This window comes from Stenella coeruleoalba (genome assembly GCF_951394435.1).
Source record: "Stenella coeruleoalba genome assembly, chromosome: 11".
Lineage (NCBI taxonomy): Eukaryota > Metazoa > Chordata > Mammalia > Artiodactyla > Delphinidae > Stenella > Stenella coeruleoalba.
Window position 1 is genome coordinate 95948453 of NC_137157.1, and position 20572 is coordinate 95969024.

A 20572-nucleotide genomic window follows, 5' to 3' on the forward strand; every position below is an offset into this window, starting at 1 on the left:
TCCCAATGCAAGGGGCACAGATTCGATCCCTGGTTGGGGAACTGAGATCCCGCATGCCACAAGGCATGGCAAAAAAAAAAAAAAAAAGAAATGGGCAAAAGGAAAGTATTTGACATATTGCTTTTAAAGAAATCTTTTATGTGGGTTAAAAGTGCTATTTGTGTTTCTTGGGAGGGTTTTTCAGGTTGATTATGAGTCTCTAGTATAGTGTAGACTGTTGATTAAAAACGTCCTTTGGAGTCAGACAGGTCTGGGTTTAAACTCAAGCTATACCACTCTATTTGACCCTAGGCAAAGTAGGTAATTTCTGAGGCTTAGTTTTTTTAGCCTGTCAATTAAGAACAATACAATACTTTCCTCATAGGGTTATGTGAAGAATAAATGAAATTATGCATGTAAAACAGTACAGAGTTTGGCAATGTAAATGGTAATGACACTCCTCTGGAGTGTGTGTAGTTGCCAAGAATTAGAAAAACCTGAAGAAATGAATGGAAATAGGTTTTTTAAATTAACTTTTCAATAAAAGTATTGCAAACTAAAGAAAGTGAATTAGTTATAGATATAAACTGAGATTTGAAGGTAAAGGAATTAGGGTGATTAGGTCTCTTATTTGATCCAAATCCTTTAAAACTATCAGTTTCGATTATCTATTGTTACATAATACTCCATCCCCAAACTTAGTGACTGAAAACAACAAATTATGAACTCATATTCTCTGGGTTATCTGGGCTCAGCAGGGTGGTTATGCTCCATTTGGTGTTGGTGGGGGTCAACCATGTGGTTGCATTCAGCTGGGAGCTTGGTTGAAGCAAGAATGTCCAAGATGTCTTCACTCACATGTCTGGTGCCTCAATTGGAGTGGCTGAGATTTTTTTCCACGTGATTTCATTATTCAGTAGTCTAGCTAACCTAAACTTCTTTACATGGAGGCTTGACTCCAGAGGGCAAAAATGGAAGTTGCAAGGTTTGATAGACACAGGCCAAGGAGTGACATGTTGTCACTTGTGCTGCATTCTACCAGTCAAAGTAAGTCACAGGCCAGCGCAGATTCAAGGCTATGTGGAAATGCACTCCATTTTTGGATCAGAGAACGTGCATGCAATTACAGGGATGTGAGGAAGTGTCCACAGACATATTTGCAGGCAATCTACCTCAGTAACATTTTGTGTCTTTGTTGGGACTTTATCTTTTGGAAGGCTCAATAGAAGTGAAGCTAATTAAGTACATGTTAGATTAACTGAAAAGTAGATTTTGGAGAAGTGGATTGATGGGTATACATGACCATACATTATGATCCTGGGTCTCATGTAAATGTATATATGAGAGTGTCAGGACTCAAAGGGAGTGAATTTTTAAAGGGATGGCTGGAGAGGAGCTGGATATGAGAATGGAGAGGTTGGTGTGAAGTATGAGTGGCTCTGGGATACTTTACATGATTTGGTGGGACTGGAGAAGAGAAAATCAAATATTTGAGATTCTGCTAAGTGCAAGGTGCCCCAAAGAATATGAGTACATGTTTTAGTAGGATGTGTGGTTCTTGGTAAAGAGGAAAATGATCATTTAATTCAACGAGCATCGAATCTTCCTGCTGTGAAGATTTATAAGATCATGTTTTCAAGGACAGAACAATCTTGGTTTTGGTGTGAAACAGTGTAATATTTTTATTCAATAAACACTGAACCATTATGTGCAGTGTTATTTGGAGGGACATAAATCACTAAGTCAGGGTTGGTTCCTGACTCTCAGTAGCTTTCAGTCTACTTAAGAGATACAATATGTAAACAATATAAATTTGGATATGATAATTGCATAGGAAAATTAGTTCTTTTTTGGCTGGGGGGAGATCAGAAAAGTTATTTGTTGAAGAGATGACATTTGAACTAAATCTTGGAAAATTTCAGCTGATGGAAATGGGAAATCCTTGTTAAATATGGACAGTAATATCTATAGGGAGGAGCTTTGAAGAATATGAAATAATTCAGAATGTGAAATAATTCAGAATATGAAATAATTCAAATAATTCAGAAATAATTCAGGTGGGAATTACACAAGTCCATAGGACTAGTTAGTGATCATTAACACACAGTAGGCTTTCTCTGATAGTAGGAAATAAGTTTGGATAGGAAATCTAGTGCCAAATAACTAGGAGTCTTGAATGCCAGCCAGGATGAAGAGCTTAAATTTATTTTTTCCCCTGCAGACGAGTGCTGTTCAATCCTGGCAACATGTTAGAATTCTTGTCAGAGCTTGAAACCCAGCGGGACCCCGTGGGGCCTTCCTGGGGACTGACACCCCACCACCACTTGTGTCCCCTGCCTCTTGTTTGTAGAACATCTTTAGCCTCCTAGGCCTTCCCCAGGTTCCAAAGAGCAAATTTAATCAGAGGAGTGAGAAAATGCAGAAACAAAAGGAAACAGTCAAGCAAGACAAAATAAATAGCCTTAAAACAAGATCAAGGACCTTTAGTTCCTCTCTGAGGGTTATAAATAATATCCTGAGCCGTATCCTTGAGCTGTTTTGCAGATACTAAACCCCCACCAGGTGTAAGAAGTTAACTACATGCTGACCACAGACACATAGACCCCAGACTGGCTGGAACCAGAAGTTGATGATTGAGATTCCTGAAACATCACCCTGTTACCTCACCACCAACCAATCAGAAGGAAGTATACGAGCTGATCATGCACCCTGTGACTCCCTCACACTGTCTTTAAAAACCCTTCCCTAAAAGCCATTGGGGAGTTCGGGGAGTTCTGGCCTTTTAAGCTTAAGCTACCCATTCTTCTTGCTTGGCCTTGCAATAAATGCTTTACTTTCCTTCACAACCTGGTGTCAGTAGATTGGCTTTGCTGTGTATTGGGCAAGTGGACCCAAATCCAGGTTTCATAACATAAAAAAAAAAAAAAGAGAGAGAGAAAAAAAAGATTAGAACCCAGACCAATGAAATCAACCTGAGCTGGTGTCCCAAGCATTCATCTTTTCAAAAGCTCCATAAGGGATTCTAAATCGGGGTCAAATACCATGGCTTTGGGAAAGTGGAAGAAGACAAGGGAATACTTTCCAAGGTCCATTTGCTCTGAGATGTCTGAGCCTCTGAACTCATAGTTTTGCTTTTCGATCTTGCTTGGTTTTATGTATCTCTTTGTCCACCTTCCCCACGGACTAGGCCTCATTCCCACTGAGGGCAGGAACTGTCTTGCACATGTCTGTTCACTGTAGTAGTCTAATATCTGGTCTCTTTGTGTACTGGCTCTTAATAGGCCCTTGGTAAATATCTGTAGAAGTAATCCATTCAACAGCCATTTACTGAAGGTCACCAGTAGGTTCCAGGGATACAAAGAAAAAAAGATACAACTCCTGCATTTAAAGAATTCCACGTAATGCAGGAGGTAGACAAAGAAGCATACTTATAAGGGGAGGGGGGAGGGAGAGGGATGGACTGGGAGTTTGGGGTTAGTAGGTACAAACTATTACATTTAGAATGGATAAACAACAAGGTCCTACTGTAGAGCACAGGGAACTATTTTCAATCTCCTGGGATAAACCACAATGGAAAAGGATATAAAAAAAGGATGTATATATGTGTATAACTGAATCACTTTGCTGTACAGCGAAATCAACACAACATTGTAAATCAACTACACTTCAATTAAAAAAATAGCAAAGGGGGCTTCCCTGGTGGCGCAGTGGTTGAGAGTCCGCCTGCCGATGCAGGGGACACGGGTTCGTGCCCCGGTCCGGGAAAATCCCACATGCCGCGGAGCGGCTGGGCCTGTGAGCCATGGCCACTGAGCCTGCGCGTCCGGAGCCTGTGCTCCGCAACGGGGGAGGCCACAACAGTGAGAGACCCACGTACTGCAAAAAAAAAAAAAAAAAAAAAGAAACATAATTATAAAATATATCATGGCATTTAAAGTTTGTTAATTACCTACTGTGTAGGTTCAGAGAGGAGGGACGCTTATCCTGGGGGAGCAGGAGTGGGGGCAGGGAAGGCTTTCTGGAGGAGGCCATTACTGAGATATCTTAAAGAGTGGAGGCTAGCAGGCTTTCCAGGCAGATGAAACAGAAACAAAGGTCCAGAGGTGAGAAACAGCATGGTGTGTATGGGAAAGCTGTAAATGGTATTTGTTGGTGCGTGATAAAGAGGGCAGGAGATGGAGGCAAGAGTCAGATCACAAAGACGACTCTAAAGAACCATTAAGACTGAACCTTTAGTAAAAGGATGCAGACACTTTGGAAAACTGTTTGGCAGTTCCACAGAAAGTTACATAGAGAGTTACCATATGACCTAGCAATTCCACTCCTAGGTATACATATACTCAAGAGAATTGAAAACATATTCACACAAAAATTTGTGCACAAATGCTCATAGCAGCATTATTCCGAATAGCCAAAAAGAAGAAACAACCCAAATGTCCATCAGCTGATGAACGGATAAACAAAGTGTGGTCTATTCATACAATGGAACATTACTCAGCCATAAACTAGAATGAGGTACTGCTACAACATGGATGAACCTTGAAAACACTATGGCAGAGGAGAGAAGCCAGTCATAAAGGCTACGTATTGTATGATTCCACTTACAGGAAATGTCCAGAATAGGCAAATTCACAGAGACAGAAAGTAGATTAGTTGTTGCTAGGGGATGGGGTAAGGGGTGAGGGATGGGAGAGGACTACTAACAGGTACAGGGTTTCTTTTGGGGTTGATGTAAATGTTCTGGAATTAGTGGTAATGATTGCACAACCTTGTGAATATACTAAAAATCACAGGTATATACTGAATGAGTGGATTCATATGGTGCATGAATTTTATCTCACTTAAAAACATGGGTTGGGAGACTTGAAGATTTATTTCTAAATTAAGCTTTATTTTTTAAAAAATCAAAGTAATACATGCATATAGTTAATCAAAAAGAAGGGAAAGTTATATGACAAAAAGAGCAATCCCCTGCCTAACCCCAGTCTACGCTCCAAACTAGCTTCCCAGAATGAAAGACTTTCACTTCTTTGAACTATTCTAGTATTTGTCATCGTAATTGGAAATAATATGCCCTCCTGCTCTTCATGGCTTATCAGCTTGAGACATCTATTAGCTTCCTGTTATGAAGGGTGAAGGTTTAGTCCTCTGTGATGATCTTAGTTGATACAGAAAAGAGAATTTAAGTAATTCAGCTATTTATAATTAAAAAATAAAACCCTGGGAACAGAAGGAAATTTCCTTAATTTGGTAAAGGTGACATACTAGAGATCAACAACAGATATATAGTGGATATATATTCCCTTAAGATCAGCAACAAGGCAAGAATGCCCACTATTACTGTTGCACTTTAACTTAGTACTGAAGGTACTAGTCAGTGTTGTAAAAACAAAGAAGGAAAGAAAGGGGGAAAGGAAGGAAGGGAGGGAGGGAGAAAGGAAGGAAGGAGGGAAGGAATTAAATGCATGCGAGGATTGGAAGGAAAGAGCAAACTGATCATTTACAAATTATATGAATTTCATCTTTAAAAATTCATGCTGAGTGAAAAAACAATGAGATTTAAAACATGATATCATTTATGTAAATTAAAAATACATGCGGGACTTCCCTGGTGGTACAGTGGTTAAGACTCCGTGCTCCCAATGCAGGGGCCCTGGGTTTGATCCCTGTTCAGGGAACTAGGTACCACATGCATGCCACAACTAAGAGTTTGCATGCCACAACTAAGGAGCCCGCATGCCACAACTAAGAAGCTCATGGGCCACAAGTAAGGAGCCCGCCTGCCGCAACTAAGACTGAGTACAACCAAATAAATATAATTTAAAAAAAATCAATCCATTTGGGGCTTCCCTGGTGGCGCAGTGGTTGAGAATCTGCCTGCCAGTGCAGGGGACATGGGTTCGAGCCCTGGTCTGGGAAGATCCCACATGCCGCAGAGCAACTGGACCCGTGAGCCACAACCACTGAGCCTGCGCATCTGGAGCCTGTGCAACTGGAGCCTGTGCTCTGCAGCAAGAGAGGCCATGACAGTGAGAGGCCCGCGCACCGCGATGAAGAGTGGCCCCCACTCGCCACAACTAGAGAAAGCCCTCGCACAGAAACGAAGACCCAACACAGCCAAAAATAATAATTAATTAACTAATTTTTAAAAATCAATCCATTAAAAATAAGTAAATAAATAAAAATAAAAACACGTGCAGGAGACACTACACATTTTGCAAAAACACAAAATTATAAATATCAAACAATTTATAATGTTCTCTATGGCGGGGGAGGGGAATAAGGAAAAATGGAATTATAAAATGAAATGAAATCTTTCTATGCATAAGTGGAGATCATGTGTCATGAATTGATGAGTAGCAGTTAACTCCACCTCTGTACCTGAGGTCCTCCAGAAAAACAATGTTCTATTTTTGTCTTCAGGGTGATTCATGCTTTAAGAAACACTCATATTTGTTTACTCCTGTTGGTTTCTTAAACTTATCAGTATTCATAACAAGTCAAACACTTTAGCACACTTGCAGGTCCCTGTTGGTATTTTCATCACATGTATGTGTAATATCTATGTATGATATTTGTTGTTTGTTTTGGGAATCTAACACATGTGCTGGTTCAAGATAGCTGTGTTAGTTTTCTGGGGTGGCCGTAAGTACCGTGAGTTGGGTCGCATAAACAACAGAAATGTACGAACTCACGGTTCTGAAGGTTAGAAGTCTGAGACGAGGCCTCACCAGGGCTGTCAGGCAGAATTTGTTCCATGCCTCTCTCCTAGCCTCTGGTGGTTTGCTGGCTATCTTTGGTGTTCCCTGGCTTATAGACATATCAGCCCAATCTCTGCCTTGATGTTAACAAGGCGTTCTCCCTGTGTGTGTGTCTCTCCAAATTTTCCCATTTTATAAGGACACCAGTCATACTGGAGTAGGGGCCCACCCTACAACAATATGACCTCATCTCAACTAATTACATCTGCAACGAACCTGTGTCCAAATAAGGTCACATTCTGAGGTCTGAGTGTTAGGACTTAAACATAAAAACTTTTGCAGGATGCAACTGAACACATAACTAGAGCCTTCAGTCTCCCCAAGGTATTCTTATGCCTTTGTCTTTGTTAATTCTTGAGATTCATGATTCCCTATAGCTTCCATGGATTCTTCACGTGTGATTTTGGAAGAGGGAGCTGGTGGCCCTTACTAGTTACTTTGTTAGGAAGCTGGATTTACACGCCCCAATGTCCTCCTTTCTTATAACCCCTATCCCTCACGCCTCTTCATTATAGTTATATCAGCATTTTGCCTTAAATCAGTAGACAGTGTTTACATTATTAGAACTATTAAATATTGTTTACTACTGAGCCAAATGGTGTACTGTGGTATAACTTATGTTTCTTATATTTAAAAAAACCTCTTGGTATCTTTATTGAGATACAATCCACATACAATTCACCCAATTCAATGGCTTTTAATATATTCGCAGAGTTGTGCATCCAATACCACAATCAACTTTAGAACATTTTTAACATTACCCCAAAATGAACCCCCTGCCCCTTAGCTGCCACCATCAGTTCCCCCTTCCTCCCAGTTCTAGGCAACCACTAAGCCACTTTCTGTCCCTGTAGATTCTTGCCTGTTTTGGATATTTCATCTAAACAGAATCATACAACATGTGATCCTTTGTGACTGGCTTCTTTATCTTAGTGTAGGTACAGGATTTCCCCATGTTGTAGCAAGTATTAGCACTCCACTTCTCTTATTGCTGAATAGTATTCCATTGTATGGCTATTCCACACTATATTTATCCATTTATCAGTTGGTGGACATTTGGGCTGTTTCTACTTTTTGGCGATTCTGAATGATGCTGCTATGAACATTCGTGTATCAGGTTCTGTGTGGGCATTTTCATTTCTCTTGGTTAAATACCTAGGAGTGGAATTGCTGGGTCACGTGGTAACTCTGTGTTTAACTGTTTGAAAAACTACAGGCTCTTTTCCAAATTGGCTGCATTATGTTGCATTTCCACAAGCAGTGTATGAAGGTTTAATTTCTCCAGCATTTGGTTTAATCCTCATCAACATTTGGTACTACCTGTCTCTTTGATTATAGCCATCCTAGTGGTTATAAAGTAGTATCTCATTGTGGCTTTTTGTTTGTTTGTTTGTTTGTTTTTGTTTTTTTTCAGTACGCGGGCCTCTCACTGTTGTGGCCTCTCCCGCTGCGGAGCACAGGCTCCGGACACGCAGGCTCAGCGGCCATGGCTCACGGGCCCAGCCGCTCCGCGGCATGCGGGATCGTCCCGGACTGGGGCACGAACCCGTGTCCCCTGCATCGGCAGGCGGACTCTCAACCACTGCGCCACCAGGGAAGCCCTCATTGTGGCTTTGATTTGTACTTCCTTGACGGTTAATGATGTGGAGCATCTTTTCTTGTGCTTTTTGGCCATTTGTGTGTCTTCTTTTGAGAAATGTCAGTTTAGACCCTTTGCCCATTTTCAAATTGGGTTATTCATTTTTTTTATTACTGAGTTGGAAGGGTTCTTTGTATATTCTAGATACCAGTACTGTATCAGATATAAATATTTTCATTTGCAAATATTTTCTCCCATTCTGTGGGCTGTCCTTTCACCATTTGTTTATTTAAATATTTTATTTATTTGTTTATTTATTTATTTACGTTGCGCTGGGTCTTAGTTGCTGCACTTGGGGATCTTCTTTGTGGCACGTGGGATCTTTGTTGTGGCATGTGGGATGTTTTAGTTGCGGCACGCATGCAGGGTCTAGTTCCCTGACCAAGGATTGAACCCAGGTCCCCTGCATTGGGAGCACTGCGTCTTAACCACTGGACCACCAGGGAAGTCCCCCAGCACCATTTATTGAAAAGACTATTCCTTCCCCCATTAAATGGTCTTGACACTCTTTTTTAAAAAAATTAATTAATTAATTTATTCATTACTTTTGGCTGCGTTGGGTCTTCGTTGCTGTGCGCGGGCTTTCTCTAGTTGCAGTGAGCGGGGTCTACTCTTCATTGTGGTGCGCGGGCTTCTCGTTGCAGTGGCTTCTCTTGTTACGGAGCATGGGCTCTAGGCGCGCGGCCTTCAGTACTTGTGGCATGCGGGCTTGGTAGTTGTGGTTCGCGGGCTTGGTAGTTGTGGTTCGCGGGCCCTAGAGCGCAGGCTCAGTAGCTGTGGCTCATGGGCTTAGTTGCTCCGCGGCATGTGGGATCTTCCCAGACCAGGGCTCAAACCCCTGTCCCCTGCATTGGCAGGCGGATTCTGAACCACCGCGCCACCAGGGAAGTCCCGTCTTGACACTCTTGTTGAAAATCAATTAACGTAAAGGTGAGATAATTTCTAGTTCTTATTCAACTTTTTGTTTTCCCCTAAGTTTATAATTACCTCTTTTTCAAAATATAATTTTCTATGTATCTAGCTCTAATTTTTTCCGCACGTCGCATCAGACTTGTAAAGTACTTGTTCATATTCTTTTTCAAATATTTAAACATGTCAGATGCTTTACAGGTTTTTTCCCCCCCTCTGGAGACTGTCCTGCAGTTTCCTCCTTCTCCTACTTCAGGCAGGACAGGTTGTTTCTGGGTCTGTGGTGTAGCTTTCATTCCAAAGATTTCCTCCACCAGTTTTGTGTGTGGATCCAGCATTCCATTCCCTAGCTCTGCTGCCTTTCTCTTTCCTGCTTACCAGAGCACATCTTATAGTAGCCTACTTGGAAAGAGAAGTAAAAATGTTCCCTCCTTGCATATCTGAAAGATGTCTATATTTATCTTATACTGGTACGTATTGGTCTTATATTCGTTTGGCTGGTATAGAATTCTAGGTAATGATCATGTTTCTTCAGAATTTTAAAGGCACTGTCACATCATGTATCTTTTAATACTGTATTGAGTTGCCATTCTCATTCCTGTTCCTTTCTCTCTCTCTCTCTCTCTTTTTTGGGGGGCCATGTCATGTGGCACGCAGGATCTTAGTTCCTGACCAGGGATCCACCAGGGAAGTCCCTTTCTCTCTTTTTGAAATCTTTTTGGATCTTCTCTTTTCCCCTAATATTCTGAGATTTTACAAAGATGTGTCTTGACGTGGTTCTTTTTCTTTCACTATGCTAGGCACATAGTGTACTATGTAATCCAGAAAGACTTGTTCAGTTCAGAAATTTTTTCTTGTATTTCTTTTGTAATCTTGTTCTCTCATACCTTTCTCTCTTTTTAGAACTCCTATTAATCAGAGATTGAACTATTTGGCTTGATTTTCTAATTTTCTTACTTCCTATTTCCATCTTTGCTGGCTCTTGCTCCTGGCTCTTTGCTCCTTATTTGTTTCCCATTTTTGACCAAAATCTACTTTTCTTGGAACCGTATCTGTGGAAATTCCCCAAGGCCTAGACTGAAGATCAGCTCATCCAGAGATGATCTGCATTGTTTCGGCTGGTGCTTGGTGGCACTGTCAACCTGGAACCATTTTAAATTCTTGCTATTTTGTTTTTCGGACCAACAAGGCATTTGGGCAGAAAAGTCACAGCTTTGATGATAAATTATCTGCATATATTTAAAAGAAAAAAGAAAAGATCTCTAGTAGGCACTTAGATTCCAGATGAGCAAATTTTCTATGCAGTTCCCTAGGGGCAGTTCAGGTGTTAGCATATTTTAAATCCACTCTTACATGAGGATATAGTCTTCTGGGGTTCTGGTGTTATAGTGGGGGCCTTCTATTAGATTTCCAACCCTATGCAGGCCCTGGGTTCTGTCTCCTATGCCACAGTGGCACCCTATGAGGTCACCATGCCTAAATTCAACTTTTAAGCAAACGCCCTCAAGGCAAAACAAGCTTCAGTGCTCAATTTACCTCTCCAGGTACCAGCTTTCACTTAGTTTTTTGGTCCTTAAATAGTCTATTTTCTTGCCAGTTTACACAAATGCATTTTTTAAATGATCTATTAGGCAAAGGACCTAGAATAGCTAAACCCATTTTGAAAAAGCACAATAAAGTGGGAAAAATAATTCTACCTTATATTAAGGTTTACCATAGCCACAGTAATTAAGATAGCATGTTATTGGCAGAAGGACAGACACATAGGTCATGGATCTGAATAGAAAACCCGGAAACAGACCTGCACAAATATGCCCAACTAATTTTTGACAAAAATGCAAAACAATTCAATGGAGGAAGGATTGCTTTTTCAACAAACAGTCCTGGAGCAATTGAACATCCATTGACAAAAAAAAGGAACCCCGACCTAAACGTCACACCTCATACAACAATTAACTCAAGATGGATTATGGACTTACATATGAAACAAAACTGTACAACTCTTAGAAAATAAAATAGGAGAAAATTATGAGACTCTAGGGCTAGGCAAAGTGTGACATCAAAAGTGATGCATTAAAGGACAAGTTGATAAATTGGATCTTAAAATTAAGAACGTTTCCTCTACAAAAGATTCAGTTAAGAGGATGAAAAGACAAAAGACAGACTGGGAGAAACCACTTATCTGACAAAGTACTTTATCTAGAATATTTAAGGAATTGTTAAAACTCAAAGGTAAAAGAAATGAACAAGCCAATTAGAAAATGGGCAAAAGACATGAACAGATCTTTCACCAAAGAGGATATATAGATGGCAAATAAACACATTAAAATATGTTCAACATCATTAGCCATCAGGGAAAAACAAAAATTAAATCCACAATGATATATCACTAAATAACTATCAGGATGATTAAAATTTTTTTTAAAAAAGTGACAACAACAAATGCTGGTGAGGATGTGGAAAAACTGGATTCCTCATGTGTTGCTGGTGGGAATCTAAAATGGTGCCGTCATTCTGGAAAAGAGTTCTGCAATTTCTTATAAAACTAAATATGCAAAATTACCTTATTACCCGGTAATTGAACTCTTGGGCATTTATTCTAGAGAAGTGAAAATTTATGTTCATGCAGAACTGTACATAAATGTTCATAGCAGCTTTAATTTGTAATAAGCCCAAACTGGAATCAGCCCAAATGTCTTTTAAGCAGGTAAACGGTTAAACAAATTGTGGTATATCTGTACCACGGAAATACTACTCAGCAATGAAAATTATTTATACACACAACTTGAGTGGATCTCGAGGATATTTTAAAAAAAAGCCAATCTTAGAAGGTTATAGACTGTCTGAGTCCATTTATATAACAGTCTTGGAATAAAGGTATAGAGATGGAGAACAAATTAGCAGTTGCCCAGGGTGCGGGATCAGGGTGGGTGTGGCTATACAGGGATAGCACAAGGGAGCCTGGTAGTAATATAATAGTTCTGTAACCTGATTGTGGTGGTGGTTACAGGAATCTACACACACATTGCATAAAACTACACACACACACACACACACACACACACATGCACACACACAAATGCATGTAAAAGAGGCAACATCTGAATAAGCTCTGTGGATTGTACCAATGTCAATTTCCTGGTTTTAATATTGTACTGTAGCTAAACAAGATGTTACCATTGGGGGAAACTGGGTGAAGGGGTACAGGGGAACCGCTCTGTACTTTTTTTTTTTTTGCCACCTCATGTGAATCTGGTGGCCATTTAGCCATTCATGCTGCCTGAAACAATTCCTTCCATTCTGTTTGTCTTTGAGGGTTTATAATTTGTTTTCAGTATTTACCAATTTTCATTTTGATGTAGTTTCAGAAGGGGCATGCGATAAACACATATGATCAATACATTGTGTTTCTAATTGTTTAAAGGTTTTAAGCAGGGTTGTAACATTTGGGTAGACCACCCTGGTGGTTTCTTAGAGGATGGTTATAAATGAGGGCAAGATGAAACAGAAAGATATTATATTTCATTAATTTTAAGAGGCACTTGGCACTTTTTTTTTTCATTTTAACATCTAAATTGGGATGTTTGACTATAACTATTAGCCAGAACAGTCATACTGTATTTGTCATACTGGCTCATAAGAATCAAACTTTGCCAAATGGGTGTCTGAGGCTTGGAAGAAAATTCCAGAGACAGAAAAGGAGCATTCCTTTAAGAAATGCTGCATCACTAAAGCCCCTGATGGCATGCACAGAGGACTACATGTGTGGAAATAATGCACATGAGTAAAAAAAATGAATCATAAGAGTCAGTGTCTGAATGTGAAGTTTTATGAACACTGTTACCATGTTACTCTTTTCTGTTTTCCTTTTTATGTATTTTCACGAGAGTGAAGTATGATAAAAATCTACATTTATAGACACCTGCACTTTAAATAAATATAAAATAAAAATTCGAAGTGATAAGAAAGCATTATGTCACAGTTGATTTGCTACCTTTTAACTTATCGGGACATAAAATAATAGTTTTACAACCGAGGGCGTCCAGGTAAGGGATAATAATCTGAAGCAGGACAGTGAGACGAGGGGAGAATCCTTGAAATGCTAAGAAGGAAAAGTTGAACTATTAGAGGACAGGTAAAGATGAACGGGGAGGAAATCTACAATAGTTTCCAGGTTTCTGGTTTGGGCAACTGAATCGATGTAGTAAGCTACCTGGGAGGGTTAGGAGGAGCAGGTTTGGGGAGGGGGAGTTAAAATTAGGATACACTGCGTGAGGGGCTGGTTGGCTGTGTAGAACGGATGAACGGAGCTCTCGTATTTACTTTGGCCACGGGAGCCTGCGGCTCTGCCTTGATGGATTCAGCCTCCTCAGAGCTGTCAAAGGCGGGGAGGTGGGGTGGAGGCCGGCCAGGTCCGAGCGCCAGCGCAGTGCCTAGACTACCGAACCTCCGCCGCTCCCCGGGCTCCAGAGTCCAGGCCATAGCGAGCCGGAGCCCGTCCCCGCCCCCGCCCCCGCCCCCGCCCACGCCCACCGCTGTCAGCGGAAGCGGCGTGATTGGCTGGAGACGCCGGCGCCGGCGGCCGCGAGCGGGCCCGGACTTAAGGAACTGCTTAGCGATTGGCTGGGAGGCACCAAAAAGGCCTAATTCAAATTGTTGGAGCCGCCCTTCCAGGGAGCGGGCGCCTAGTTCCACCCCGCCCCGTCGCTTAGTTAGACAGGTACGCAAACCAGAGCTGTATTGATCAGATCCTTCCGGCACCGCTCCTTACCCGAGTCAGGATGAGAAGAGAGCTGTGACTGGCAGATTTTCAGGGGCGGGCACTCTAGGCCTTATCCGGGCTTCGCTTCGGGACTGGCACCTGTCCTGGGCGTGGATTGGGCCGCAGCGTTGTCAGCGTGATCTGGGGGCGCGGCCAGCGCTAATAAAGACGAGCCGGGGTTGCAGGTGCAGTCAGTTCCACCGCAGCTAGAGCTCCGAGTGGCGGTCTGGAAGCGGAGCTCGGCGGTGCGGTCGGCTTCACCGCAGTGTTCCCCGGCCGGGTGTCTCGCCGCAGCCTCTGGAGAGGAGACGGACCTCTCCTCCTTCTGTCAGAGACATGTGAGTTGACCCTGGTGTGGGGGGCGCGACACCTTGCCAACTCTCACCCCTTGCCAACTCTCACCCCAGCGCCGGACTCTGCGGGACCGAAAATGGCGCATTGCAGCAGCTGCGGCGACGCGGGGAACCACCGCCGCGCGCCGTCCGCAGGCCGAGCCACCCCCGGGGAGGGGAGGCAGCACCCCATTCCTGCACCAGCCGCAGCCGGCACCCCATGGGCGGGGCAGGGGCGCGGGGGTCCCACATTCATTGCCCCCTCTCCTCTCACCTGCGGGGCTCCTCAGTCGAGTCTCGGGTGAAGGTGGGGCGCGGAGACACCCGGGAGGGGGCTCCAGGCCCTTTCTTGTCGTTGATTGAAGCTGTGCTTGGGGCCTCTGGAAGGACAGTCATGGGTGCACCTGCCAGTTAGTAACTTGGGTTGCTCTGCAGTCTCTAGCTTTGTGTACGCCCCTCACCCCGACCGTGACGAGTAGCCCCCGCTCTTGGTAGTGAGCAAAGCTCCAGAAACTTATCTGCCAGTTCTTCGGCGCCAGGTGAGCAGCTCACAAAGACTCAAGGGGCAGTGGCGTGTGATTCCAAGCGTCCATTCATCCCAAGGCCACCCGTATAGGAGTTTTCCTGTCATTGAGTCTTAGCCAAGTACTTGGAAGAGAAATAGAGCTAAGGATCCCCCCCCTCCCCTCCCCGCCACCTTCCCTCAGTACATTCAATTTAGTCTCTAATCATCAATTTAGTCATCTGACCATGGTCACCCCATCCCAAGATCCTGAGGGAGAACTATAGCTAGACAAATGAAGAACTTCCCTTTCTTTCTTGGAGTCCTGGCCTGGTCCTAGATGTATTTGTGTTGCTTCTCTTGGTGACTAAAAGGGAAAAGATTTACTTACGTTACATAAGGGTTATAACTATCCCCGGATATGTTACTCCTGCGTGTTCCCAACTCCCAAGAAGTAATAAGTGAAATGGTCCCTTCACATGCTTTATAACGATTTCCCTTTTTCTCTATTTGATTTCTACAGTTTTAACTGTATATGATATTCAATGCGTTTTGGCCAAGCCCTAGGATTCCTTGTGTTTTCATTTTGGGGAGGGGGAGCCTCTTCAGTTGACTGGTTCCCAGTAGCATCTATGTGGGATGAAAGGAAGGAGAAGGGGAAACCGTGGTGACTAGAAGGGCATCATGAGGTCTCTGACCTTAATCTTGTCATTGGTGCCACCAGCCTGGACTGCTTCCAAGACCAAACACTGGCTACTTCCTACTCCTTGAATTTTCCACTTTCACCAGAGAACTAGATTGTGTGGCACAGTAGTAGCATAGGAGTCTGGTGGCCGCCATAGTGTTGTATCTTTCCTTTGCCTCCTTTGTGCCTTAAAGGGCAATGGGAAAGCAGTTCTTTTAGCCAAGATGAGTCAGGTGTAATCTGCTAGTATAACCTCTCTGAAGGGTTATTCTCTTTTGAGACTGAAATTTACTTACTTAGAGAGGAGGAACTTCTGGGTATTAGTTCTATTGTGAGTAGTCAAGGCTTTTCCTTTTTGGTGACTTTGTGATGGTTTCATCCGTAGTGCATTTACTCTTGGACTGCTCCTATGAGGTAGGCTTTGTGAGATTCTGCTTCTGTTTGAGGAGTTCTTATTGTAATTTCTTTTCTCTATCAAATTGCAGAGATCTCTCTCCTACCTGTGACTTCTTCCTTGGCAGGGAAAATCTCATGCCTTAGGTTAGACTTCAGGGAATTCTTGAGAAGGTGAATTTAGCTTCCATGTGTTGGGACGTGGAGAGGAGTTTATTTTGAGAATCCCACACTGGATTATTCTCCCCTAAGGCTAAGGGAAAGGGAGTACGGTCTCTGTGCCTAGCAGTGTAAACCAAGATTTCTAGTTGGGACATCAGGAGCTAGGAGAGTCTCCTGAGACTGGATGCCAAATCTAAAAAAGGAAGGGACAGGCTGTCTCTGGTGCATGTACACTGAGGACCATTTCCAATATTTTTGCTCCCTGTCTATGCTCTTGGAACACTTTCACAATTGACACAATTGCTTTGGGCCCCAGTTCTATCTAAGTGAAACCCCAGTCTTCTCTGCCAGAAAACAAAGCAAGCAAACAGTCCTGACTCACTGCAACTACAGAGGCCTTTGGTGATTCTCCAAGTCGTCCTTACAGTGGCCACGATATACTAATCATTGCATGAAACAACCAATAACTGGCTCCCCTTCAGCGGAGTCTGTCAGCTTGGCCTTTCTTTTTATATTCAGACTTTGCAAAAAAAAGAGTTGTTCAGTCTGTAAGCTTGTCCTGAGTGTTGAGTTTTTTTTGTAGGTAATTCTCCTGGATTGGAGTTTTCCAGTTTGACTTCATGTGAAAAAGGCTTCCGGGAGGCAGAGAAATGCCATTTAAGCCAAGACTGGCCCACTTGTCCCTGTGGCCATTGTGCCAGAGGATGTGTTTGAGTTTGGGTCAGAGGATAGCCCAAACGAGAGCTCTTGATGCCACCCTGGATGTCGCTGAGCCCCATCTGTTACAGGATCTTTCATCTTTTGCTTTGGACCTCTGTGCTGCATCTCCCCACTTGGTATTGCCAGGGAGCTGGAATCCCTTCTACTTGCATATAGCCGTATCACCCTTGCTTTGGTGATAGGGTTGAGAACGTATGTGATTCCTTTCTTGTCTTGGTCACTCTGTGCACTTCTCTCCGCAGGTCTGCGGCAGCTCAGCCACCCACCGAAGGGGCAGAAGGGGCTGCCCCAGGTGGGGGTCCCCCTGGCCCTCCTCCTAATTTGACCAGTAACAGACGACTACAGCAGACCCAGGCACAAGTGGAGGAGGTACGTGGATAGCTTTTTCTCTAAGGGTTTCCAAGTCATGGAAGTTGGGAAGCTTCTCTTTATCTAGAGGGGCAGCTAAAGGCTCCGGGAGACAGGGCACCCCTTAGAGTTAGGCAGGGCAGACTTGCTGTTCTCTCCCCGGCTCTGGGGGAGCTTAGCCGCTTTGCTCCTGCGCCCTGCTCAGGTGGTGGACATCATGCGTGTAAATGTGGACAAGGTCCTGGAGAGGGACCAGAAGCTGTCAGAGCTGGATGACAGAGCCGACGCTTTGCAGGCGGGCGCATCACAATTTGAGAGCAGCGCTGCCAAGCTAAAGAGGAAGTATTGGTGGAAGAACTGCAAGGTGAATGTTCTTGTCCTTTCCCCCTTATTTTCCTGGGTCTCAACACATAGGAGGCGGGAAAAGCCTCAGGTTCCACAATCCTTCCCTCTCACGATCTGTGCCCTGCAGGACTCTTGGGAGGCAATCTGGGAAGCCTCCTTCTTGAGCTGCATTACCCGAATTGGCCACCAGGGCACGCTAAAGTGCTCAGAACCACTAACTGAGGGCCAGGGGAGACCCTGAGGAGTTTGGAGGGGTTAGTCAAGCTGCCTTTTCTCAAAGGACCCTGGGAAAAATTCTTACCTGACCCTTCCTGAGATACACCGACATCGACACAATGGCTGGGGTAGCTATATATTTAAATACCTGCAGCTTTTGGGAATGAGCTGAACACTTTTTGATGAAAAACGAACCAGTTGACTAAAGATCCGAAGTCTGTACCTGCTCTGGCGTTCCTTTAAAAGCCTCCGGGCAACAGGAACTAGGAGACAAGGAGCAAGCTGCAGACCCTCTCGTGTTTCTGAGAAGCTCCAGCTGTGGTGCAGGGGTTACTGTCTGATGGGGAGCACGAGGGCTTGGGAGGCCTTCAGCTGTCCTGGGGGGCGTGTGGCTTCTTCCGCCGTCCGAGTCCCCGGTCCTGGCTCCTGCCTCCTTCCCCAAATCCAAGGGCTTGTTTTTTGTCAATGTCTCCTCAGATGATGATCATGCTGGGAGCCATCTGTGCCATCATCGTGGTAGTTATTGTAAGTAAGTATCGCTGAGGTTGCTGGTTGGGGTGAAGAGGTGGGAAGGTCCCGGCGTCGCCTGCCTGCCTGCCTGCCTGGGGAGTGGGGCTGCTCTGACTGAGGTATGGAGGTCGTGGCCAGGGAAGCACCATCTGGTGCGGGAGGGCGGGAGGGCAGAGGTGAGGGACCTCCTCGGTGGACAAGCCTTCACTCTGCAGGACTGTGGGGGAAGGTCGTGGCTCCTGTTCTGAGCAAGTGGGCTGTGCTTCTTCTCACTGGCTTGGGTCAGAGGGAGACCGTGGGGATGGGACACCTACAACTACACCTGAATGTCCAGTAACCTGATGTAATTTGCCCTCTTGTTTTCTCCTCTTTCTCTTTTCCATCTGGGACTTCCTGACTCCTGTGTCCAGTCTACTTTTTTGCTTGAGAATGTGCCGCCCCTTCCCTGTTCTCCATTGCCATCCAAACTCATGTCCCTGTCCTGCTGTTTCTCCCCAGAACTTCCCCATCTGCCTTCCTCCATCCCAGCCCTGCTTCTCCATCGCCCACTCCTCCCCTTGTGCTGCTTTCATTTGCGCTCTGTCCTGCGACACTGGAAATGCTGCTTGTGGTGAAGTCTTGAATTAACTACCCGAAGAACAACAGCTGGGATCTCCTTCCTACCCTCTCATGTTCTCTCAGGTTCCCCCAAAGACAAAAGGAGTTGGAGGCCAAGGGATGGGGAAAGGGGTGTAGCTGAGGTGACGTGCTCAAGAAGGGGCCAAGACTGGGACGAGGAGAAGAGTGTTGTGCCCATGGTGTTGCCAGAAAAGGCCAGGCTGCTGGCCGGAGGAGGCTGGGAGCAGCTGGGAGGATGCCCCCTCACCTCTCCTGTGCCAGGCCTGCAGAGGAGCCTGAGCCAGGCCCAAAGTCCAGCTTGGTCCTGGTGCAGGACTCTTTTAGAAAGTCAAACCTGTTTTTCACAGTTATTTCCCATCTGTTAGTCCAAGATCTATGTCTTCAGGGATCTTACAACCTTTTACTTTGTCCTCCAGAGACCTGGAGAACACGTATTAATAGCAAAAATATCAGGACTCTCGTTCCCATCCTAGAAACAGTCCCACAAGCTCATACCTGGAAGGGGCTCTTGTCCACGTTTTCTACAGCATTCTGTATTGCTCGTGAAGGCATCAAATAATTTCATTTAGCCAAAGTTTGAGCCTCTCAATTTTAGTTACTGGCATAGATAATGAGAGAATGCCCGTTAGTTACAGAGAAACAGCGAGTCAAGGGCCTAATCTGAAAATACCAAGCTTGGAGGAAGCCACTTCTCACCCTCTTGTTACAAGCGTCCTGTACCTCCCTTGCTGTTGGTGGAGGAGGATGAGATGTCGGAGGGTAGGAGCCCTGGACCCTCTGGGAGCCCTTCCCCCGACACCACCCCCGTGTACTTGCCAAGGGCAGGGCTGAGGAGAGAGGCCCTTCCTGAGGCCCGGCTGCTCCTGAGCGGTGGGAGTCCGGTGCCCCCGCCAGCCTTGGGGCGGAGGTGGAGCCGTCAGCAGACGGGCCTGCTTGTTGACTGCTGTGCCACCACGGCGCCTTCTCGTCTGGAGCGGCCCCTCTGTTCTTCCAGCAGTACGTTCCCCTTCCAAAGCACCCCTGAATTCCCTTTGCCTTCCTCCTCTTTGCATGGTTTGTGGCACAGACAGTGGGACCTGGGGATGGAGCTGCTCAGCCTGTCTCGGGGGCCAGTGCTGGGTTTCAGGAAAGGGCACTCAGTGGGACAGACCCCGGTGAGAGGGGAGGAGGGCCGGCTGGGAACAGAACGGAGACCGCCCCACGTTCCTTCGTTCCTTCCGTCCACCAGTCCACCAGCAGGAGGCGGCTGGGCCAGGCTCGCTTTCCACGCAGCAGCATTTCGTTCCGCAAAACCATCCTTCCTCTCCCTTCGCCCTGTTCCCACATTCCCTTCGTCCTGCCCCAGGGCGGGACGGAAGAGCTGGACGAAGGCAGTCTCTGTACCCTCCTAACGGCCAGAGGCCCCTCGAAGGCCTCCACCCTCCTCTGGGCTCCCCTTGCCTAATGCAGGGGGTCACCGCTGGAGAAGAACCACCACTGTCCTCGATGTGTCCCAAGCCTGGAGCAGATCCGCCCTCTTGGCCCGCCCCGTCACAGGAATCACTTCTGCGTTTCTGTGCCATCTGTCCCAGGTGTAGTTGGCTTTGCTCTTCTGGGGACGGTAGCCCTTCTACTCTCTTTCTCACCCTGCCCTGTACCCCCCTCTTCTGTGTCTTTGCCGCCCCCCTTCCCTCCCACCACCCATGTGCATG

General features: G+C 45.1%; 1 protein-coding gene across 2 annotated transcripts; it reads left to right on the forward strand.

Annotated features, from left to right (window-relative positions):
• Nucleotides 1-13965: 13965 nt before the first annotated feature.
• VAMP1 (vesicle associated membrane protein 1) lies at nucleotides 13966-20472 on the forward strand. Of its 2 annotated transcripts, none has more exons than XM_079936656.1 (5): nucleotides 13966-14388; nucleotides 17087-17213; nucleotides 17398-17556; nucleotides 18231-18282; nucleotides 20331-20472. In XM_079936656.1, coding segments are annotated over exons 1-5 (468 nt in total). In that variant the 5' UTR covers nucleotides 13966-14386; the 3' UTR covers nucleotides 20459-20472. The 2 variants fall into 2 exon arrangements, with proteins under 2 accessions (XP_079792782.1, XP_079792783.1); XM_079936657.1 differs by having other exon boundaries at nucleotides 18674-20458.
• Nucleotides 20473-20572: the final 100 nt, after the last annotated feature.